The sequence below is a fragment of the Sceloporus occidentalis genome, unplaced genomic scaffold (genome assembly GCF_023333645.1).
Source record: "Sceloporus occidentalis isolate IW3139 unplaced genomic scaffold, rSceOcc1.0.p SCAF_3, whole genome shotgun sequence".
Lineage (NCBI taxonomy): Eukaryota > Metazoa > Chordata > Lepidosauria > Squamata > Phrynosomatidae > Sceloporus > Sceloporus occidentalis.
In genome coordinates this window covers 122846363-122870795 of record NW_028316983.1, presented here as the reverse complement: position 1 = coordinate 122870795, position 24433 = coordinate 122846363, and the positions used below count along the sequence as shown (strand labels likewise).

Genomic DNA, 24433 nt, shown 5'->3' with positions numbered 1-24433 from the left:
TGTCACTCTATTTAATGGTACTTGGCCATCCATAGATTTTGATATCCCTGGGGGATCCTGGAACCAAATCCCAATGGATACCAAGATAATATCCCCACTAAATTGTCTACACTGGTCAGGTCTCATCTGAAGTACAGTTCTAGGTGCCTCAATTTAAGAAGGATATAGACAAATTGAAGTGGGTTCAAAGAAGGGCAATGAGGATTCTAAAAATACGGAGAATGATAAAAGATTTGAAGGAGCCTGGCATATTCAGCTTGGTGAAGAGAAGACCTCACCATATACTTACCAGGCATGGGAGATACTATTATCATGAAGATGGTTTTCCCAGGATGAGGCTCATCCATTGCACTTTAGATGTGCTAACCCCTGCAATTTCCTCAAATGCGGGAAACTCAACTACATAATTTGTGGTAGTGGGGGACTGCGTTCATTAAAAAAGTTTTTCTGGGCACCACAATTCAAAAAGGATGTTGAGATGCTGGACCGTGTCCAAAGGAGGGTGACTAAAATGGTGAAAAGTCTGGAAACCATGCCCTATAAGGAATGATTTAGGGAACTGGGCATATTTATCCTGGAGAAGATAATAATTGCTGTGTCTAGAGGTGGTTACAAAAGTCTGACCAATGTTGCAATGTTAAGAAATTTCTCAAAATACGTCATCACTAACATGTTGGACAAAAAGTCAAATTATCCAACATCGTTATGTTAATGATGTGAAGATGGAAGAGAGGAAAATGGGAATTTTATTTAGAAAGAATGAAGTGAAAGAAGCAATGTTTAAGAGAAATGTGATAATATATGTACCTCTGGGGAAAAAACCCTTGAAGAGACTGTTCACTTTGTACTATGGTGAAATTTTACAAGAGACGCTATGTGAATGTAACCCTGTGGATGAGTCCTCCATCACCCCTAGTCAACCTTTGATATTGACTTGATTTTAAAAGGTAGGTTTGGTCACATAGCCCCCAGAGGAGCCCTGATCAAGAACCACCACCTGCCCAAATATGGATATTGGGCAGACTTGTCTTGGGAGTGCTGGAACATTTAGACAGATCTTTTTCAGGCTGAAATCTGCATAACCCCTTCACACAAATGTGTGATTGAAGGCAATGCATCTGGTACTTGCAAAAATGTTCAGAATCAAAGGGCACTTCTCTCTGGAGATAACATCTTTTTGTGTGGAACATCTAGATTGACTGCTCTGCTATTTTCCCCAAACCATGGCTATTCTTCCTCCTGGAAACATCTTTTAACTCCTGGGAAATTGCCTCAGGACCCATTTCTCCCTATAAAATGCTTGTTTGGGGCAGCTCCAATTTGGACTCAGCAGGAAACAGACATGTTCATTTCTTCCTTTACCGCTTGGCACAAAGCCCTGGCTACATGCTAAGCCAGAATACTACAACCTCTCTGATTGGAAACTTGTGCCTGAACCTAGACAATGAGGAAATCAAAACAATTAAAGAATTCTCATACCTTAGATCTCATTGGAGACTGCAGTCAGAAAATAAGAAGAATTATCTGCTCTGCTCAGGTCCTGCACGGTATGTCCACGGTATCCTAAGCACTTTTCTCCAGCACCACATCTCAAATGAGTTGATTTTCTTTCTGAAGAAAGAAAAGATGTATTATCCAGCTGTAGCATCTGTACAGTGGACAGTATGTATGTACAGTATGGACAGGGCGGACTGTATGTGTTTCTTCTGTCATCATTGTTTTTGCACTTTCATCTTTGGCCTTCCTTAGAAACCATTCCAAGTCCATGTTGTTTTCCGTCAGTATTATGGTGTCATCCACGTATCTTAGATTGTTGATGTTCCTTCCTCCTATCTTCACTCTTCCTTTTACTGAGTCTAACCCTGTTTTTCTTATTTTGGCATATGCGTTCAAACAAATAGGGTGATACAATGCAGCCTTGCTTGATCCCTTTGTCTATTGGGAATGAATCTGTTTCTTTGTATTCTTTTCTGATGGTAGCCTTTTGTCTTCAGTACAGATTTTTCAACAGGACTATCAAGTGTGGTGGCACTCCCATGACTTTGAGAGCTTTCTATATGTTTTTGCAATGCCTACAGTCAAGTGCTTTGCTATAGTCTATAAAACTTGTGCTGATTGTTTTCTGGAATTCCTTAGTGTGCTTCATTAGCCAATGTATGTGTGCAATGTGGTCCCTAGTGCTTCAGAGTGGTGGAGTCTCCTTCCCTGGAGGCCTTTAAACAGAGACTGGATGGCCATCTGTTGGAGATGCTTTGACTGTGATTTCCTGCATGGTAGGGGGTTGGACTGGATGGCCCTTATGGTCTCTTCCAATTCTATGATTCTATGATTCCTTTCCTGAACCCTGCTCGGACCTCTGGGACTTCTCTCAGAGGAACGAAAAAAGACCCCAACCATAGACATGGAGTCTATGTTGCAGAATTGTTTGGAAGTAAAACCCATTCAGTTCAGTACATCTTTATTAGGGTCATAGACCAGCACAAAGTAAAACCCATTAAATTCAACTATTAAACCCTAAATCCAATTGCTAACCCTAAAACCATTGACTCAATGGGAACGTGGTTAGTCCTTTCTTGCATCTCTGGAATACCTCTCTCCATGTATCTCTCCATTGGAGTCTATGTTGCAGAATTTTGAGCAAAATTTTGCTTGTGTGGGAGATTAATGTGATGGTCCTTTAGCCTTTTTTATGGATTGGGATATACAGTATATTGATGGTTTCCAGTCTGTTGGCCACTGCTTGGTTTTCCATATTTGTTGGCTTACTTTAGTTAACACTAGAGTTGCTTCTATCTTCTGTCCCAGTTCAACTGAGGTATCACCTGTTCCTGGTGATTTATTTTCCCAATTTCTATTATTGCAGCTTCTACTTCTCTTTTTAAAATTTTGGGTTCATCTTTGTATGGTTCTTTGTTCCATGTGTCATTCATTATTTAAATCTCTTTCATATAACTCTTCTGTATATTCTATTCAACATCTTTTTATTTCTTCTTGATCCTGTAGTATGTTCTTTTTTTGTCATAGAGCATCCTGGTCCTTGCTTTGAACTTCCCTTTGATTTCCCAGATTTTGTGGAAGAGGTCTCTCATTCTTCCTTTTTTGCTATTGTCTTTTATTTTTTATATTGTAATTCTTTGCATTGCAGTTCCCTGCATATTAGACGTTGCACAGTTGCATTCTCGGTTTTGGTTTTGTTCCTATCTCCTTTTACATTTTCCTCTCTTCTTTCCTGAAGTGTTTCATCTGTCATCCACTGTTAACTCTCTTTCTTATTGGCCACTGTTAATGTCTTTCTGCATTCTTTTTTATGTCCATGGTTTTTCTCCATACATCTTCAGGTTATTGGTCAACTATGCTTAATAGCACAAATCTATTTTTTTTTACACTGTCTGTAAATTCTGTTGCTAGATTGTTCAGATCATATTTTGGTACGATGACTGTTTTTTTCCCTTCAGTTTTACTCTAATTTTTGTTATAAGAAGTTCATGGTCTGTCCCACGAACCTATAAAGTAAGAAGGCAGGTATAGAAGTTTAAAATAGTAACATTAAAATTAGTGTCAGGAAGTCAGAGATTTAGGAACTTTAGTACCTAATAATAATAATAAAATTTATTTATATCCCGCCTCTCTACAAAAAGCAATTGGGGCAGCTTACAAAGTTAAAATATACAGTCCAACCCCTCAACCCCCCCATTAAAATACAATTAAACAGTGTGGAATTAAAAACATAAAACATACTTAAAAAACAATACAATAACTGTGGTGAAGTCAGAGGTCAGCAGTTAGATTTTCCTTCCAATGGCCGGAGAACAATTCGGGAAAGGCCTGCTGGAAGAGATCTGTCTTTATGGCTTTTTAAAAGCTGTTTAGAGTGGTAATATGACGGATCTCGTCCGGCAGGCCATTCCACAATCTGGGAGCAACAGCTGAGAAGGTCCTCTGGGAGGTCGTACACAGCCTTGTTTTACAAGGCTGTAACAAATTTTCCCCTGAGGATCTAAGTGTGCGGGGAGGATTATATGGAAGGAGGCAATCCCAAAGATAGGTTGGATCCAAGCCATTTAGACTTTAAACGTAATAACCAACACCTTGTACTGGGCCCAGAAACTGATGGACAGCCAGTTGAGTGATCTTAAGATTGGTGTTATATGGTCTCTTCTGGATGTACCAGAGACCAATCTGTCTGCCATGTTCTGAACTAATTGAAGTTTCTGGACCAAGCACGAGGGTAGCCCCATGTAGAGTGCATTGCAGAAATCAAGACGTGAGGTTACCAGCGCATGTACTATGGTCTTAAGGTCCTTGACTTCCAGGAAAGGGTGCAGCTGACGTATCAGCCGGAGCTGATAACAGACACTCCTGACTGTTGCATTCACCTGATTTGTCATGTGAAGCAATGAATCTAGGAGCCCCCCCATCCTGTGAACACAGTCCTTTGAGGAGAGTGTGACCCCTTCTAGGACTGGAGGTTGTATCCCGACGCCTGGGTTCAGAGCCGATACCATAAGTACCTCCGTTTTGTCTGGGTTCAGCTTCAACTTGTTTTCCCTCATCCAATCCATTACTGTCTTAACTTTACTACCTAAATTAATCATTAAATTCTGTGCATATTTAAGTTCCACTAATGTCAGACATCTTTTTTTTTAAAAAAATAATTTTTTATTCAGTTTTCGTTATGAGGAGAAAAATAGAGACAATGTAGTAGATTAATATGACATCAAATCATACAAAGAAAAAACTTCAACAAAGAACACTTAACAGCAGTATTAGATATAGTTTTGTTAATGGAGTACTAGAGAATACTCTAAATATTCTAAATAAATGCTTAAGTGTCATCATTGTAAAGGGAACTGAGACACAATGTATCAATAGGTCCTCTTGAGTAGATGGAGGCTGCAGTTGCAGTGAGTGATTGTTAATATGTTCATATATATTCAATAAATTTTGACCAATCATCATAGAATGTGTCTTCTCTCTTGTGTCTATTAGTTTCTTATTGTAGTTTCTCCATTAGCTAAGAATCCCACTCTCTTTTCCACCAATTGTCTATTATTAGATCACCTGATTTCCAACATCTAGACATGCTGCTATGAGAAACAAAACAATTAAATTTCTGTGTTTCAAGTTACTGTTAGCATTAGCATAAATGCATAACAATAAAAGAGCAGGACAGAAATGAATAATTGGATCTGTAATGCTAGATATCTGATCTAGAACCACAGCCCAGAACTTTTTCACATTGGGGCAATCAAGCCCCAATATTATGAACCTGTAGTTCCACAACCCCTCCAGCAGGATGGTGGAAAGTTGGACTGGTGTTAAAATACCATTTAAAGATAACTCTCAGAACCCTTTCTTTTGTAGCAGCTGATTGTGACTTTTTTGTTTGTTTGTTTTTTATTTATATACCGCTATCCCAAAGATCATAGCAGTGAACAGCAAGTAAGCTAATTAGCAAGTAAGCTAATTTGCCCCCAACAGTCTGGGTACTCATTTTAGCGACCTCGGAAGGATGCAAGCCTGAGTCGAGCTTGGGCCCTTTTGCTGGTCTTGAACTCGCAACCTTGTGGTTTTGAGTGAACCACTGCGCCACCAGGGCTCCTTTACCAGGGCCCGGTATATATTGGCCTTTTTGATGCCCTCGTCATGTCAAGGGTTGCCTGGGGGGTGGAACTACAGGTTCATAATATTGGGGCTTGATTGCCCCAATGTGAAAAAGTTCTGGGCTGTGGTTCTAGATCAGATATGGCTTTTTAAAAGCTGTTTAGAGTCACGAGGACCCTGCGCCCTCGTGACGCCCTGTTTACACTGGCTCTGCCATTGTGGTTACGAGTGCATAACAATGGCGGCGCCAGTGGTGCACTCATTACACTGCCACCGCGGCAGAAAAAGAAACCACTTTTTGCAGGTTCTTTTTCTGCCGGCAGGAAATCACGCCATTTGGCAGCTGAGGGTTCCCTCCAGTGGAAAAATAAGTTATGGGAATGTATTATGATCACTACAATTATACAAAGTATGGATACTGTGCATCACAAAAAAGCACAAGCAGAGGTGTTTAGAAAGTCAATGAAATCCTAGCAGGAATATTTGTCATCAAATGATCAAATAAGAGCTTCAGGTTGATCTAGATCCAAAAGTGTCTTAATACAGAAGTTGGGAGTCTCACCAAACAGCCTCATACCCATTCCACACTTTCGGAAGTGTCTGGCTGTACCCCCATAGCCAGTACATAATGATAAATGACATCAGCAGTGAGATTCACTGGGCTCTCCAGAAGTCTCAATTTTGCTATAATCATTTCACATCTGATTATGGGACATAACTGGATATTTAGGTGGTTCTGCCAGTTCCCCACAAGGCATGCAAAATATGGGTCAGCTAAGCATGTGGAACAGCTACACTACACTAAAGCATGTAAGACTGCACTTATCACATAATACAAATTGTATTATTCTTTTTTATACTCTTGATTACATCTACATCTTTCTATAACAACCATTTCGGCATGTGAAGTGTGTCTTCAAGTTGTTTTCAACTTATGGGAATCCTAAAGCAAACCTATCACAAGATTCCCTTGGCAAGAATTTTCAGAGGGGTCTTTGCTTTTGCTTTCCTCTGAGGCTGACAGTGTGTGACTTGCCTATGGTCACTCACTGGGTTTCCATGATTGAGTAGGGATTTGAACCCTGGTCTCCAGAGTTATAGTCCAAACTTTGATGAAAGCAAGGGTGATCTGTCACCAGAAAAAAACTAGTTAATACTCAGAATTATTATTACCAATGCAGCATCTATCAAGCAGATTGAATTGATGCACAGTATTCACAAGTAAGCAAGACAAAGCATATAAAGGATGACTTACAACCACAACAAATTTATGAGTACTGGCTTTTACAGATTCCTGTTGTATTAATGGGATGGACACCTGAAAATGGAGATATGAAAAGTCTGTTAATGCCATTACCAGGTGCTGGAGAAATATGATGTGATGATGCCAGATTAAAAAGAGTCAGGTGGATGCTGTAAACTGCTTAGAGACTGATTAGTGTGGTATGAAGCATAAATGAAGCTGCTATTGCTATTGCTATTAAAGAGCTCCACATGAGTGGGAATCCCAATGTATCTTGGCCCATAAAACTAGAAAATGATAGGTAGAAGGGGCGAGTCCATGCCTCACTAAGGGGTTTTTGATGTTTAAAGAGGGCTATTCTATTTTGTGAATGAAGGAAAGAGATTTGGAAGTTGGCTTTTCAGTTTCTTCCCAGTTAAAGAATTTTTATTTGATAAAAAATCATCTTTCAGCCCATCAGGTCCCTCAAGGTAAAGCAGAGGAGATAAAAAGCAGTTAAACAGTGTACCAAGCACAGGAAAGTGGAGGAGGAGGAACATGTCAACGTTTTTAAAATGTTATTTAAAAAAAAATACTGGAGCTGTCAGGGTGTAGCCCTCTGAAGTCCCAAGGCATTGCCACCACTCCCTGTAGTTGTCTATTTCTGCCACAGAAGAAAGTGCAGTTTGCTTCTGGCTGGCATCTTTTATTAACACATGTATCATGTAATGCAGTGTACATAGTGTAATGCATGCTTCTCTTTTTGGTCATGTGGAGTCTGCCCCATACTCTCTCTTGCTGCCTCTCCCATTAAACGGCAAGTAGAGAGTACAGGGCAGACTAGGAGCGTCCAACTATGGTCTCTATAGCTGGATGGAGAATAAAGGCATCACTGTGGACACTCAGGGGTCATGGAGGATGCAGGACTGGATGTTCTTCCCATGTCATATGCTTTCCACCAGCCACTAAAAGCTGTGTTGGGGACAAGCAAGCAACATGTGAGTTTTGAAGATAGTGAAAGGGAAGATAGTAATGAAAAGTGTGAGAGCAGAGTTAAAAACAGACAATTTAGGAGGATGCAGCTCTCTGTAACACTTTCCTGGATGTTGTTATTCAGAGGCCAAATGCTAAGCAGTCTCTACCTAGAGTTTCACAGTCAGCCAGAAAATGTAGTCCCTATGGGGGAAGAAAAGATCTTGCAAAGCAGATCTTTGTGTAAACTTTGTTTGTTCTGACTGGTTTTATTTTACATGTATTAACATTTCTCTGTTTTGAAAGACTTTATTACAGAATTCATATTCTGTTTTTGTTCCGTAGCCACTCACCTAGAAAGGTGCAGTATAGATTAGCCAGACACTGCAGAAAAGATACTGGAGGTAGTAAAGCTGCTGCTACTGAAGAGTCCAGTCCTTCATATGACTTGCAAAGAAACTAAAAGTGTTACAGATGACACTAAGGAACATCAATATTATATTGCTAAATATGCAAACTGAACCTCATGTGTTCCAAGTGTTAATGCTGCACATTCAGTTTTGGATACAGCTGCTGGTGCAGAATGGAAAATCGAAATGGAAAATACATGGCAATTTTTAATGCCATTTACTTTCACTACTGTCTTCTGGAATACTTTACTACCAGTATTACTGATATGATCAACTGTTGCCTATGCCACAGCTTAAGCACACAGATTCTCACTGTGTACAAACAGTCTTGTGGAAAACATTTATCCTATAATCATGTGGAAGTAATTTGAAGATTTTTTTCATAAAACAGATTGCACAAACATTAATCTAGTGTGTTATCCATTTATTTTCCCTGAAGTTTCCCACAATCATTCTTTGTTATGGAAAAATAAAACCACATATTTGCAACATCTTCCTCTCTCCAAGGATTTTTTTCCAGCCCTCATGGCAGAAAGCCCCACTGGTAGTTATTGGCCTAAATTCTGCAGAGCAGAAAGGCAACTGTGCTGTGAAGATAATGAATTCTTGCCACCTGTAGAATTGCAGAGAGGCTGCCCATGATGTTGTGCAAAAAGCTATCTAACTTCAGCATAATTTCAGTTGTCACCAGTTTGCATCATCTTCCCAGTTCAGCTCTTCCTGTTCTTCCCAGCCAACACCATTCACCTAGAATAAGGGTAAAGATTAAATACAACAACTAGATCAATAGTTATACAGCTAAGCTGCTGAAAGCTTTTGATTAGTTGTAGGAGACTGCAGGGAAAGTTTTTGAACACAACAGCCATGGAGCAGATAGAGTTCTTTCTAATTAGCCTGTGATCCCCCTAAATGAAGTTTTGAAGTAACAAATAAATCTAAATTTAACCATGTTAGTTGCACTGTTTCTCATCTCTGTATACATTCGTTTGGGAGACGTCCCCGGTTAGCTATCACTCGACTTCTGTACTGACAAAAAACACTGCTTCCTTTCAACAAGCACTCAAGAACAGGCCTATGTGGTGCTTTCTTCTTCTCAGTTTAATTATTAGAAAACATTCTAAACAGTTTTATATTGTGTACTGCAGACTTTGATAATCTATTACACAGTATCCAGGTCTGCTGTGAATACATTTCATGGCTACAATCTGACACCCTCTTAGTATAACAGAAATACCTTACACCAGAACTATGCAGAATAGCAACATGCCAAAGACTGGGTGCCAGTGTGCAATGTGCATTACTGTATGCGTAAAGTCCACTTCCATTGCTGTGAGCAGAATATGTCTGCTGCGCTACAGCTAATAATTCACGTTGCATGCATAGCATCACTTATGCATGCGTCATTAACAGGAAGTTAATGTCAGTTGTTTAATCGCCATCTGCTGTTCAATCAAGCTATTCTGGCAGTAACAGAAAGATATCATTAGCTGAGCAGTTTACAACATGTACAGGATTTTATTACCATGCTTCAAATCCTCACCTCTGTAAATTCAGCAGCTGCAAATTTGGAAGAAAACTGCACCTTCTGAGCATCACACACAGTACTGCAATTTGTGTCTAAGTTGTTGTGAATGACAGGATGGGGCCCCAGTTCTGGTAGAATCAAGAAAGTTGATGAAGGTTTGATGTCTGGGACCATGTCAGCAAACCAGTCCAGCTCTGGGTCATGCAACTCTTTCCTTTTCACCTGGATCATGAACTCCTCTCCTAAACCACATTTTAACTTGGAAGATCGCTCTACACACAATGTCTTTGGCAGAGAGGAAATTTTGCAATCCTTGTCTCCATTGTTATAACCATCACCATTGCTCCTAGTCCCTGCAAATGGACTACATTTGAGAGTTCGATTTGGAGACAGTTGCAACTCTGTGATGCCATTTAACCCTGTAGCAGTGAAACTGTTTCCTGAGGAAAGTTGGAAGTTAGGGGTATGAGCCACATCACCCCAAGATCTCTCATCCACATCATGACTGGTCAGACAGGGGCTGCTGTTGACACAAAATTCTTTTCTTCTGGTATCTATAGTTGCACTTTTCCCAGTCTCTAGCTCTTCACACTCACTCCAGTCTGGCCATTCCTCTACTGTCTTCTCAACTACATTCTTGCAGCTTCCACCATTCTTCAATGTATTTAAGCCATCAGGCACACTGTTTAAATGCAAAGAGTCTTGTTCCCCTGTGGAAGACATAGAATACATGCCTACTTTGACCTACACCTCTTACACCTAAAATTCATACCTTGCATTATAACACAAGAACACATGCATGAACCACTGTTCCTACTTCAAAACCAAAAATGTTACCTAACCTAAGGAATTGCCCACTGAGTAAGAGCAATATTCATATATAACCTGACATCCACCCTGCTGCTATCAGTTAATCAGTTCAAAAGAAACTTTCAAGTGACATGAAGAGGACAGTCCACAGTTCTCATTCTATAACAGTCAGGTTAGGAGCTACAGGTGCTGGATTTTTCTCTGGACTGGTAGTTGTAGCAAAATCTTCCTGCAGGTTTTTAGCAGCAAGGGCTGTTGTAAGAAAAGAAAAGAAAAAAGACCAAGGTTACCTTTTCTTAAGGCAATGTGAGAATCTTGCCTTGGCACATGATCTCTGTTGCTGAATGAAAGATTTCCAGAGTTGGGACACTTGAGGAATATACTTGAGTTATTCTGCAGAGGCTGATAGATCAGTCTTTTCTGGAAGTTGATTACATGACTGAGAGAATCTGAAGGGATACATGCGCAAAAAACAAAAACATATGTAGCTAGAATAGTGACATTTACAATAGCATCATCTGTAACCAAAATGTTTAAAACTGATGTCTGATTTGTATATTGTTACAGTCAATTACCAGCATGCAGGAAAAAGGTCATATCAAGTAAAACGTGTTTTTAAAAACGCATTTTAATGCATTGTTCAGATCCTTCTAGAATGTTATAGAAGTGTTTTGGTGGTAGTCCCCCCCCCACCTCCAGCAGCCCCCCGCCTCCAGCATTCCCAGTGAAACCACCTGTCCAATGCAATCATCCATAGGACAGGCAGGACACAAGAGGAGGGTTATGTAAGTTCACAGATGACCACTTGAGGAATTAGCATTACAGGTTTGCAACCTGTCCTTCTTTTCATGGTCTCTCTGATGCTCAAAAATGGGAGACTGCACAAGAAGGCTGAAGTTTTGTTGCTAATAAGCCAAAGATTTATGGAACATTAAGTGAAATGCAATATATAAACAAGGCAATAACCACCATAACTGTTGTCTTCAATGAAGCATAACTGTTGTCCCTGTTATTTTCTAGATTGCAGTATTAATATTATACAAAAACAAGTAATTAAAATAACTGCTCCAGTTTAACCAACAGAGTTATTCTTAGCCACATTTGGATTGTTCAAAACCATATATATTTACTTACCTTCTGGGGAAAGGTCCAAGGTTTTAGTGAAACTTGGTGCTGAACGTTTGAAGATTTTTGTTCTGTCACCTCCCACAACAACATCAGGTCCAAGCAGTGAGACCAGCACTCCTAAACTTTGCAGTGTTATAGCTACCAGCGAGTCACTGGTATCTCGCAGCCCCAATAAAACCTAGAATAAGGACAGTTGGTCAAGCTCAGTTCCTTCCTTAACACTACCACTATTTTGGGGAAAGCCTCATTCAAAATGTTGTTGTTCTGTGTCTTCAAATTGTTTCTTATGGCAAACTCTAAGGCAAACCTATCACAAGATTTTCTTGGCAAATTTCTTGAGGCTGTTTGCCATTGCCATTCTGACAGAGAATGTGACTTGCCCAAGGTTACCCGGTGGGTTTGCATGGCCAAGTTGGGATTTGAAACCTGGCCTCCAGAGTCAGTCCAATGCTCAAACCACTATATCACACTGGGTCTCTCTCATTCAAAATACAATGCTCCAAATCCACTGTAGTATGTGCAAATCTAACAACCTTACAACAAAGGGTCAGGGAATGTTGGATAGGACTCAGCAGAACTATTTTTGTTCCCAGAAATAGAAACTTAAGAGAATAAAGGATGGGGCAGCGTTTATTGTCATAAGCAGTTCCCTAGCTGAAGCCAGTATGTTCTAGATAAACTACTTTCTGGTTCCTGTTCTGCATATTTACCTGTGGTAATATGATATTTTTCAGCTCTTTTTGAGTAAACAATTCTGCATAGGCATCTAGGTGAGATAGCAACACTATCCGAACATGCTCTTCATGCACTTCAAACAATTTCAGCAGCACAGGGCTGACATGTGCTTGGAACACAGCTGGAGACAGCAGGCCACTGATCTCGCTTTCACCCACTTTATCTGAAGTGAAAGAGTGAACATGATGCCAGTTGAAACTAGCAATGTGAAATTACTACCACAGATTTTCAAATATCTATATCATCACAAAAGCTTCAGTCATGTTTGTATGTAGTTACCTCTCCCTTGAGCTACCTGAGCTGGAAATTTACAGCAACCGTGTCTTCTACCTTATTGCCATTTTAATGTCTGAAAATGGGCAGAATGTGAAAGCAAGAGACACAGATAGTTGCTGACTGAACCAAAATAGAACGTATCAATTAATGGTGAAATATGGCACCTTTTTTCTGTCTATAAGGCACAAAACCCAATGGAACACATAAAGTGTTCCACATAATGCAAATCTCTACAGGAGAGTTAGGTTTCTGATAAAAAGGCTGTAACACATATGATGTAATGTGAACACTTACAAACCCCCAAACAAAATATTACTATCAACTTGCTTAACCAGTTTAAAATACTTTATATAAAATGTTTATAGAAAACATTTTTAAAAACTTGCATATTTATATAAAGTATTATGAACTGCTAATGTGAATGGATGATTATCAAGTTTTGTTCTATGGCAAGGCTAAGCATTCTACTCATGAAGCCATCTAATTAAAAATAATAATTGTAAGCCACTCTGGTAGCCATAATAATCACGTGTAGCATTCTCTGAAGTTCTAGTCAGCCTTAATTTACATCCACAGTGAATGCATTTGTACTTATTCAGAAGACATAATATGCAAAGTTTACCTTTCCTTGGACTGAGGAGATGAGGAAGGAAACTCCTGATAGCTACTGGTTCAGCAAAAACAAGCTGATTGAGCAAGAGAGGTACCAACCTCAAAGCAATCAACTGCTCTGGCAAGCCACTCAGTTTGTCCAGCAGAAATCTGTATTTGGAAAGAAACTGTTTAGCCTGCTTTATCTCTTCCTTGCATGCAGTTAACAGATTTTTTTTTTAAAAAAAATCATATGCTTTCTCCTTTTTCTGACATCCTTCTGGGTATAGAACTAGCTCCCACTGTGGAAACCACAGTTTTGTCAATCTCATTATGAATCCAAATAGGTGAAGTTCTCCCTTGCATGGTACTTTCCTCATGATTTAGAATCCCAACTTTTTAGGGTTCCTGATCAAGTGGAGAGCAACCGTAGATAGGGTAAACTCTCCTGTTCAGACCTTTCACTCTTCAGGTTTAGCCTATAGTGTGAGACATGGAGATGAAGAGCTAGTATGCTTTTCTTCTAGTGGGCTGATTCAAAATGCTTTGTATATGAGTGAATAGTGCTAATACGTCTTTGAGTTCCTGTGAGATGTAGACAGGCTGATGGAAAGCGAATACTATGTCTCTATTAAGAGACATGTCAGTTTTCCACCAGAAGTTGTATGAACAAAAAAGGGGAATGACTTTTCTAAAAAATTTAATTTTTTAAGCTTCATACTTCACCATGTGGAAGTCTGAAGTTAGTACTGTATTACCAAGTCCAGTGCTGCCACTGCCATGAGCCAGGGTCTGTGAAAAGGAGCCTGAAGAATAGATCCAGGCAAGTGTCCCAGCCAAAGAGCAGCCTCATGCTGCTCTCCCTGTTGAACAGCAACCTCACCCAGAAGAGGAATAAAAGCAGGATTCAATTGCAGCTGATGGACACATCTAGGTGCTGGTGATTTATTGCCTTTGCCTGCACTATCAGTTAATTGTTTCTTCCCAGTAGGCCTTTGTAAGTGTTACCTGAATCATAACATCCATCACCATCCATTACTCCAGGCCCTCAAATAATCAAAGGTAACTCTGTTGTTGTGACAAGTCTAAACCTTGAGAATAACAAGGTAGTTATCAAATGTTTATCAAATGTTTTATTAATGCAGAGCCTGTACAGACAGGCCAAAATAAAGCTGCTTCAGTTCACTTTGAAGGTATGCTATTTAAATGCTGCATCCTAAGAGGCCAGAAGCTGAACCAAAGCCACACTTCAGTCCTAAGGACCGGAGCACAGTTTTGGCGCACCTTCTTGCTTCTTAAGATGTGTGTGTCATTTAAACAGCATACCTCCAAAGTGACCCCCAAAGTTTTTTCCATTCCTTTTAGGCCTGGTATACATGGGCGCCACCATTTTGACGTGGCGGACGCTTAACGTCTGCATGTCCCGGCGCCATTGTGATGCTGCAAGTGTGCCATTGATGCATTGCGGTGTCACAATGGCGCCGCATAAAGAACACGATTTTTAAGGGTTCTTTTTGCTCCGCATGGAAGCCCCACAGTCTGGAGGCAGAACAGAGGCAGGTTGAAGACATCAGCTCGGTTGGAGCTCCCTCAGCTGTCTTTATTCAACACTAAGTTCCTTTAGATAATGTGAGCTCAAAACACTCTTTAGTAAGCAGCTTCTTGGGAAAGATGCCATTTCTTGACATGTGTTAAGGGATCCCAACTATTTTTCAGGGCAACTCTCTACCTGGTTTGTTTTCTTGGCTTCTGACTGGCTTCTTGGCCTTGAACAGTGTAACATGCTCCAGCATATCCTCAAATTTCCCTCCAAATTGCTCATCCTCGTTGGGCAATTGTTTCTCATGATCTTCTGAGATGTGGACACCCCCCCACCCTGCAGCCATAAATGTAACCTAATCAATCACATCATTTATCCTTTGGCACCGTTCATGCCAGGGCTGCAGCAACTGCATGTACCTGCCCCCGATCCAGGCCATCATTGCGGTCCTGAACTGGGCTGCCGAAAAGGAGCAGTTTTTTCCATTCCTTTTAGGCCTGGTTCTTTTCTGAAGATGCGGTGCTGACGTAGTCATCTAAATGCCGTCATCTAAATGACACACCCTGAATAGGGTGGGAAACTACGTCATTTCACCTGTCTTTTCAGGCCTTTGTTTACCTGGAGAAGATACTATGTCCCTCAGCTGTGTTGCCCAGCTAATGAAAAATTCTGACTTTTTCTCCTCTATTTTCAGTGTTAAACTGTTCAGCTCCACAATGTTAAATTACAAAACATGGTAAAGCTGAAATCACACCAAGTTGTTTCTGAACAATCTCCTTAGCAGTCACTCTAAGCATACACAAACACTGAAAAATAGGAAACACAGAAAAATATACAATAAGCAGCTGGGTGATGTGCCAAAATCCAGGCCTCTAGTATTTCTCTCATGCCTCAAATAGTTGATAGTGAAGTTCTTAGTCACCCAGAATCCAGCAAAATGGATAAAATGGATTATCCAATCTAATAGTCGCACTTTTTCACCAACATTTTACTTCCATCAAGGCCAAAAGTATTAGGTCGCCGCTTTGATCAAAAATTGGAAAAGCGGGATATAAATAAACTATTTATTATTATTATTATTATTATTATTATTATTATTATTATTATTATGTAATACAGCTATTCCATTTTGCAAAGAAGCATATGAGCACCATAAAGCGAGCAAACATTACAGCTTTCCAGATCCTCACAGTGATCCCTCTGAAACATCCTATGGAGCAGCAGCAAAATCTCAAAAACCTTCAAAAGACATTCCGTTTTCATACAAGTTGCTGTACTTTCTAAGAGCAGATGCTACTGAATATCTGATTCCTACTTTTTACCAAAAGAATAAGCTGTCTGGTGCAGGTAGTTCAGGAGCAGAGGCACTTAAGATAATATTAGATTGTAACTCCTATTGGCCCCAACAAGCATAGCTAATGGTCAAGATGACTTGAGTAGTACAACAATTTCTGGAAGGCCACTGATTTAAAACATTTAATGCCTTTCCAAGCATTCTTTGCGACAAAAATAAGGGACACAAATACACTCAATGGAATTGCCCTTAGGCTCTCCTATATCCTTCTCTACTGCACAGCACTGCCCTCATGTGTTTCCCCAAATGCCAGGTAATCAAGAGTTAATGTAATTCTGATAGCTCCTCAATGATGAAGAAGAGAATGGTTTGATGAAGCAAATATAGATCTATGATTCCCAAACTCTGGTCCTCCAGGTGTTTTCGACTTCAACTTCCAGAATCCCTAGCCATCTTGGTTTAGGATTGTGGGAATTGAAGTCCAAAACACCTGTAACACCTGAGTTTGGGAATCACTGATATATATAGTTCAATCTTTGTACATCCTCACTTGGAAGGGCTTCATCAAGAAATTTCTCTTCTAAACTGCACACTTCTTAGAGTAATTACAAGTAAGGTTTTAGGTTTTAAATGGAATTCTGGGATTTGTAGTTTTGTGACATATTTATTTTTCTCTGTCAGAGAGCTCTGGCACCACAGCAAACTACAAATCCCAGAATTCTATACAAATCTCAGAATTCTATTCAGCCATGGCAGTTAAAGCAGTGTCAAACTGCATTATTTATGCAGTGCAAATTAGACAATATTAAATAAGGGAGAAAATCCTAACTAAAATAACACTTGAAATATGGTTTTAACGGAAAAACAGAGGTAAACTAATGTAACAGTCTATTAATAGATTGTAACTTTTACTTACTTGAAAAATTCTGTCTTTTCCTCCTCTGTTTTCAGTGTTAAACTGTTCAGGAAGCTCAAAATTTCCAGGAAATCATTTCTGAAATTTTTTAAAAGAAGTCATTATTGATTTAGAACTTACAATGTAAAATAAATATAAATATAACAACACATAAATATAATAATAAATAATACTGTAAAAATAATAACTATAAATAAATATAATAACAATATAAAATTAATATCATAGAATCATAGTTGGAAGAGACCACAAGGGCCATCCAGTCTAGCCCCCTGCCATGCAGGAACACTCAATCAAAGCATCGCCGACAGGTGGCTTGCATCCATTGGTCCGGATCCTGTTCTTTGGAACAGCGGAAAATAAGCTTGTTCCCTCCTCAATATGACATCCCTTCAAATAGTTAAACAGGGCTATCATATCACCTCTTAACTTTCTCTTCTCAGGACAATGGATGCAAGCTACAGGAAGAGATTCCACCTCAACATTAGGAGGAACTTCCTGACAGTAAGGGCTGTTCGACAGTGCAACTCACTCCTTCAGAGTGTGATGGAGTCTCCTTCCTTGGAAGTCTTTAAACAGGCTGGATAACCATCTGGTAGGAAAGTTCTCTGGTGCAGCAGAAAACAAGCTTGTTCACTCCTCAGTATGATACCCCTTTAAGTACAGTGGTACCTCGGGATACGAAATGATCGCGTTACGAAATTTCCGGGATACGAAAAAGTTAGATTGGAAAAAACTGTTCCGGGTTACGAAATATTTTTCGGGTTACGAAATTCATTTCGGCGCGAAATTCAAATGCAAAGCGCGGCTATCGGCTTTCCAGCGCTAACGGAAAGCCTTTTCGGGTTGCGAAATTATCGGGTTACGAACGGAATGGCGGAACGAATTAATTTCGTAACCCGAGGTAGCACTGTATTTAACAGGGCTATCATATCACCTCTTAACCTTCTCTTCTCCAGGCTAAACATCCCCAGCTCCCTAAGTCGTCCCTCATAGGGCATGGTTTCCAGACCCTTCACCATTTTAGTCACCCTCCTGTGGACACGCTCCAGTTTCTCAATGTCCATTTTGAATTGTGGTGCCCAGGACTGGACACAGTATTCCAGGTGGGGCCTGACCAAAGCAGAATAGAGTGGCACTATTACAGTGATGGCGAACCTTTTTGGTTCGCCGTGCTGAGGGTGGAGCTTCCACCATCTGGGGGCGGGGCCGCATGCCGGGGATGGAGCTCCCACCCTCCAGGGGCGGGGCTATCCCTGCGCCCTTTCTCGCCTCCAGTTGTCTCTGAGAGACAGCTAAAAGTTGGGGGGGGAATTGGGGGAGGGGGTGACAGGCGTGCCTGCTCTTCCTGCCCTTCCTTGGCCTCTAGCTGTCTCTCCCTGCCAGGTCCTGGGCTCCGTCGTGGCCCTTTCAGCCCCAGACCTCCCTCCGGAGAGAGAGATCTGGGGCTGGAAGGGCTGTGAAAGAGCCCAGGACGGCGGTGTGCGGGGCCTGGGCTCCGTCGCAGCCCTTCCAGCCCCAGACCTCCCTCTGGAGAGAGAGATCTGGGGCTGGAAGGGCTTTGAAAGAGCCCAGGACGGCAGCATGCCAGGTCCTGGTTCTGTCTCTCAGGGAGGGGGAGGAGGAATAGGCCGGCAGCCCCCGCTCCTCTCCGAGGGGCTTCGCCAGGCCTGAGGTGTCCTCCGAAGGACACCTCAGTTCTGCTGAAGCCCCGCGGGGAGGAGGAGGCTGGCAGCCCCTGCTCCTCTCCGAGGGGCTTCGCCAGGCCTGAGGTGTCAAAGGACACCTCAGGTCTAATGAAGCCCTCTCCTCCTCGGTCCCTTCCTTCGGCCGAACGGGCTCCAAGGAGCCCGTTTGACCGAAGGGAAGGGAGGCCGAAGGAAGGGGCTTGGGCACGACGCCGTCCTGGGCTCCCCCACGGCCCTTCCAGCCCCAGATCTCTCTCTTCGGAGGGAGGTCTGGGGTTGGAAGGGCCGCAATGGAGCCCAGCACCTGGCATGCCGCCGTCCTGGGCTCTTTCACGGCCCTTCCAGCCCCAGATCTCTCTCTTCGGAGGGAGGTCTGGGGCAGGAAGGGATGTGACGGAGCCCGTTCGGCCGAAGGGAAGGGAGGCCGAAGGAAGGGCCTTGGGCACCCATCCCAGGACCTTCCCTTCGGCCCCTTCCTTCTGCCGAACGGGCTCCAAGGGGTCCGTTCGGCCGAAGGAAGGGGCTTGGGCACGCCGCCGTCCTGGGCTCCCCCACGGCTCTTCCAGCCCCAGATCTCTCTCTTTGGAGGGAGGCCTGGGGTTGGAAGGGCCGCAATGGAGCCCAGGACCTGGCATGCTGCCGTCCTGGGCTCTTTCACAGCCCTTCCAGCCCCAGATCTCTCTCTCCGGAGGGAGGGCTGGAAAGGCCATGACGGAGCCCAGGCCTGGCACGCCGCCGTCCTGGGCTCTTTCACAGCCCTTTCAGCCCCAGATCTCTCTCTTTGGAGTGAGGTCTGGGGCTGGAAGGGCCGTGACGGAGCCCAGGAGTCCTGGAGCTCCTCTGCGGCCCTTCCAGCCCCAGATCTCTCTCTTGGGATAGAGGTCTGGGGGAGGAAGGACCCCTGATAGAGCCAGGACATGAAACGCCACCACTGCTCCTCCTCAGGGGCCTTTCCCTGCCCCCAGCTGTCTTTCTGGAGATAGTTGGAGGCTGGGAAAGGTCTCTGGGGAGGAGCAACAGGCACGCGCTGGTCGCTTCACCTCCCCCCCCCGACACTTTCTCAGCCACCAGTTGTCTCCAATAGGCAACTGAAGGCCGGGAAAATGCTGGGAGGAGGAGCCAGACACGCACACCTCTGGCTCCTTCTCTCCAGCGCCATTTTCTGCCTTCCCGCTGTCTCCGAGAGACAGCGGGAGGTTTGAAAATGGCGGGGAGAAGGAGGAACGGGAATGTGTGTGCCTGTTTCTCCTTCCCCCGGTGCCCGTGCCCGGCAAAACGGCCCAGAGTGCCACTTCCGGCATGCGTGGCATAGGTTTGCCATCATGGCACTATTACTTTTCTTGATCTAGACACTATACTTTTATTAATGCAGCCTAAAATTGCATTGGCCTTTTTAGCTGCCGTATCACACTGTTGATTCATGTTTAACTTGTGGTCTATTTGGACTCCTAGATCCCTTTCACATGTAGTCTTGTTCAGCCAGGTGTCCCCCATCCTATATCTGAGCATTTAATTCTTCTGCCCTAAGTGCAGTACCTTACATTTCTCTCTGTTGAATTTCATTTTGTTAGCTTTGCCCCAGCTTTCTAGATCCTGTCCTCTGGAGTATTAGCTACTCCTCCTAGTTTGTCATCTGCAAATTTGATAAGTATGTCCCCAATTCTGTCATCTAAGCCATTGATAAAGATGTTGAATAGCACTGGGCCCAGGACAGAGCCCTGTGGACCCCACTGGTCACTTCTCTCCAGGATGAAGAGGGCCCGTTGTTGAGCACCCTTTGGCTTCAGCCGGTAAACCAATTACAAATCCATGTAACAGTTACCTTGTCTAGTCCACATTTAACAGCTTGTTTGCAAGAATGTCATGGGAAACCTTGTCAAAGGCCTTACTGAAATCAAGCGATACTATATCCACAGCATTCCCTTCATCTACCAAGCTGGTAATTTTATCAAAGAAAGAGATCAGATTAGTCTGGCATGACTTGTTTCTTTGAAACCCATGTTGACTTTTTGTAATTATGGAGTTGCCTTCTAGATGTTCACAGACTCTCTGTTTAATTATCTGCTCTGGAATCTTTCCTGGTATTGATGTCAGACTACCTGGACAATAATCTTTTTAATTATTTGATTATGGTATTTATACCCCGCTCTTCAGCCCTAAAGGCTACCAGAGCGGCTTACAATTATTATTTTTACTTAGACAGTTCCCTTGATGTTAGACTAATTGGACAATAAATGTTGGGATCCTCTTTTTTCCCCTTTTTGAAGATGGGGACATTTGTCCTCCTCCAGTCTGCTGGGACTTCTCCTGTTCTCCAGGAGTTCTCAAAGATTATTGCTAATGGCTCCGATATTACATCAGCCAATTCTTTTAATACTCTTGGATGTAGTTCATCTGGTCCTGGAGACTTATATTCATTTAGATTAACAAGGTATTCCTGTACTATCTCTTTGCTTATTCTGTGCTGCAAGCACACAAACAAAAAGCAACCCTCAAGTGTAGTGAAATTTGTTGAAATTACAATTACCTGAATTTGTGTCTATGGCATATTTGCATCAAAATACCAAGGAACTATTGTCTTAAGGATTGGTTGCAACATACACAGGATATCTCTAGCTCTACTCTTATTTCTACATCTAACCCAGGTCAGTTATGGGTGGCCTCACGTGCTCATACTCACAACCATGTGTCCTAACTTTGGAACTTTCTTTCCCTAAACATCTGTTCCTGGGAATAATTTTTACAGATCATTATTACTTGAGTAATTTTTCACTTGTGCACTGATCATTTTATTTGTAGAAGAGAATTACATTATCTGTTCTGAGACTGCAGGTGCTTACTAGTAGAGAATTCATTTATGCAATGATTCCATATCTATCCATTTACAGTTAGAACCTTGTATTTTGCTTCCTAATACATTTTGAAATTACCATTGGAAAGCATCTTTGTTTATCAAAGAACAGTGCTGTTTATATAACTGTGACTGCTGAATGTGAAAACCTGGCACACCATAGTCCTTGAAGCATTACAGTGGTACCCCGGGATACGAAAGCACCGCCTTACGAAATTCCCGGGTTACGAAAAAAAATAATTTAAAAAAACTGTTCCGCGTTACGAAAGTTTTTTCGGGTTACGAAAAAACTTTTGGTGCTTTTCGGCGCGATTTCACACCAAATCGCGGCTTTTCCCCATTAGCGCCTATGGCAATTCGGCTTGCGAAAGTCTTCCGGCTTACGAAAAGTGCAGCGGAACGAATTAATTTCGTAACCCGGGGGACCACTGTACTTCCAATCACATATATTATATTAGTTAACATATATTCCAACAGTATGCTCACCGAAAGAATTCATGGGATAGTAGATTAGACAGCGGGAAACGGCACACAGGATCAGGATTTAGCAAAGCAGTGCATAAGGTCTGCTGAAAACTGATGAAAACATCCTCTGCAACTGAAGGACACAATATTGGAATTAAATCTGTCAAAAAACCCCAAGATCAAGCAGCACTAGCAGCTTCAATTTTGCCCAGTTCTGAGAAGATACTCTTTACAAAGAGAAACTGCAATTCTAGATTTGAAGAGGATTTTATTTTACTTCACAGTGCAATACAGCTGAGCAGACCTATTCTTTGGAAGTGATCCGACATTAAAGGTGTCAGTGGTGCTTGACTGATTTGTGGTGTATTCCAAACAACAACACATTTGGGACAGTTATTTTTCTGAGTGTGTCACCAAGAGAAAACATATATGATAAAATTATCTTGCTGAAGATTTCCACATTCCTTATACCAGGGATGAAAAACCTTTGGCCTGCTGTTTAATCCAGTTTGCTGAGGGTCAGGGAAATGTACTGTCCTCAAATGTGCAAGGCCTGGAACGCTGCTGTTGTCTCTGATCACTGACCAGTTATTACACATCTTGCATGTGCTCCCAATGTAGAACTCAGTGTGAAATTCTCTGGTCTGCTAGCTTGGTTTCAGGTGGAAATCTGGCCTTTAAGTAAGGGAAGGTGATCGAGAGAGCAGTCGCCTTCCAGCTTCAGTCGATCTTGGACGACACCGATTTTCTGGACCCATTTCAAACTGGCTTCCGGGCGGGCTATGGAGTTGAGACTGCCATGGTCGCCTTAGTTGATGATCTCTGTCTGGGCATGGACAGGGGGAGCGTGTCCCTGTTAGTGCTCTTGGACATCTCAGCGGCCTTCGATACCATCGACCATGGTATCCTTCTGGGACGCCTGAGGGAGTTGGGAATTGGGGGCACTGCTTTGCAGTGGTTCCGTTTCTACCTCTCGGGCAGATCCCAGATGGTGGAGCTGGGGGACTGTCGCTCCGACAGGAGGGCCCTGACATCTGGTGTCCCTCAGGGAGCGATTTTGTCCCCTATGCTATTTAACATTTACATGAAGCCGCTGGGAGAGATCATCCGGAGACATGGGGCGCGGTGTTATCAGTACGCTGATGACACCCAGATAATTTTCTCTATGTCTCCGACTGATGCAGTAACTAAGGATGGCATCTCTCCTCTAGATGCCTGCTTGGCGTCAGTAATGGGCTGGATGAGGGAGAACAAACTCAGTGTGAATCCAGGGAAAACGGAAGTACTGGTGATAGGTTCCCCGGTTCCTGGTGGTGAGATCTGTCACCCGGCCCTGAACGGGGTCACGCTCCCCCTGAAGGACTCGGTGCGCAGCTTGGGAGTACTCCTTGATTCGTCGCTCCAGCTGACTTCTCAGGTGGATGCGACGGTCAGGAGTGCCTGTTATCAGCTTCGGCTGATACGCCAGCTGCGTCCCTACCTGGACCGAAAGGACCTAGAATCTGTTGTACATGCTTTGGTAACCTCTCGATTGGATTTCTGCAATGCGCTCTACATGGGGCAACCCTTGTACCAAACTCGGAAGCTGCAATTAGTGCAGAATATGGCAGCCAGATTGGTCACTCGTAGCTCCAGGTCGGACCATATAACACCTATCTTAAAAGATCTTCACTGGCTGCCTATTCGCTTCCGAGCTCAATACAAGGTGTTGGTTTTGACCTATAAAGCCCTAAATGGCTTGGGCCCAGGGTACTTGGAGGACCGCCTCTCCCCACATAATCCACCCCGCACACTCAGAACATCTGGGACTAAATTGTTAGAGGTCCCTAGGTCTAATCTTACTCGGACCTCACAGAGGGCTTTTACTACTGCTGCCCCTTTACTTTGGAATAAGCTCCCTGCAGAGCTTCGCTCCGCCGCCTCATTAGATGTTTTTAAAAAACAGCTGAAAACATATCTATTTCGGCTGGCCTTCCCACCTTAATTTGTTTGTCTATCTTTTCCTGCCCCCTCTTTTCCTTTCTGACCCTGGATCGATGAACGTTTTGTATTTTTCTTTTGCCCCTGATATATGTATCTCTTATTTTATTGTTTCCTGTTCCTGTTTTTGTAATAATGGTTTTAATTGCTTATTGAATTTTTAACCTGTATTGTAATGTTTTTATAACTTTGTAAGCCGCCCTGATCATTTCTATGGAAGGGCGGGGTAGAAATAAAATTTATTATTATTATTATTATTATTATTATTATTATTATTATTATTATTAAAATGCTCCACCCCTAATAAGAACTATTTCTATGACTTATGCAGTCTGAGAAGCCATTACTTTGTCACCTGAGATACCATCTTAAACAACAGATTACATATACCATTGGCTAGTTTTACATTTAAGACAGCTGTCGTTC

General features: G+C 42.4%; 1 protein-coding gene and 1 non-coding gene across 5 annotated transcripts in view; one reads left to right on the top strand and one right to left on the bottom strand.

The window, feature by feature from the left end:
* The first annotated feature begins 281 nt into the window (after positions 1–281).
* Positions 282–437, top strand: LOC149316695 (U1 spliceosomal RNA). Its single transcript, XR_016280793.1, has one exon. It is a non-coding gene; the product is annotated as a U1 spliceosomal RNA (small nuclear RNA).
* An 8180-nt stretch (positions 438–8617) lies between these two features.
* LOC149316694 (protein-associating with the carboxyl-terminal domain of ezrin-like) overlaps positions 8618–24433 on the bottom strand; it is a 64234-nt gene continuing 48418 nt past the window's right edge. For all 4 annotated transcript variants that reach the window (XM_089516056.1, XM_089516057.1, XM_089516059.1 and 1 more), the window contains 8 exons: positions 22049–22160; positions 17024–17101; positions 13305–13444; positions 12382–12569; positions 11678–11849; positions 10834–10992; positions 9749–10443; positions 8618–8955 (listed from right to left, as the gene is read on the bottom strand). In XM_089516056.1, the coding sequence (XP_089372182.1) occupies positions 8893–8955; positions 9749–10443; positions 10834–10992; positions 11678–11849; positions 12382–12569; positions 13305–13444; positions 17024–17101; positions 22049–22160 (1607 nt within the window). In that variant the 3' untranslated portion in view covers positions 8618–8892. The remainder of the gene's footprint in view (positions 8956–9748; positions 10444–10833; positions 10993–11677; positions 11850–12381; positions 12570–13304; positions 13445–17023; positions 17102–22048; positions 22161–24433) is intronic.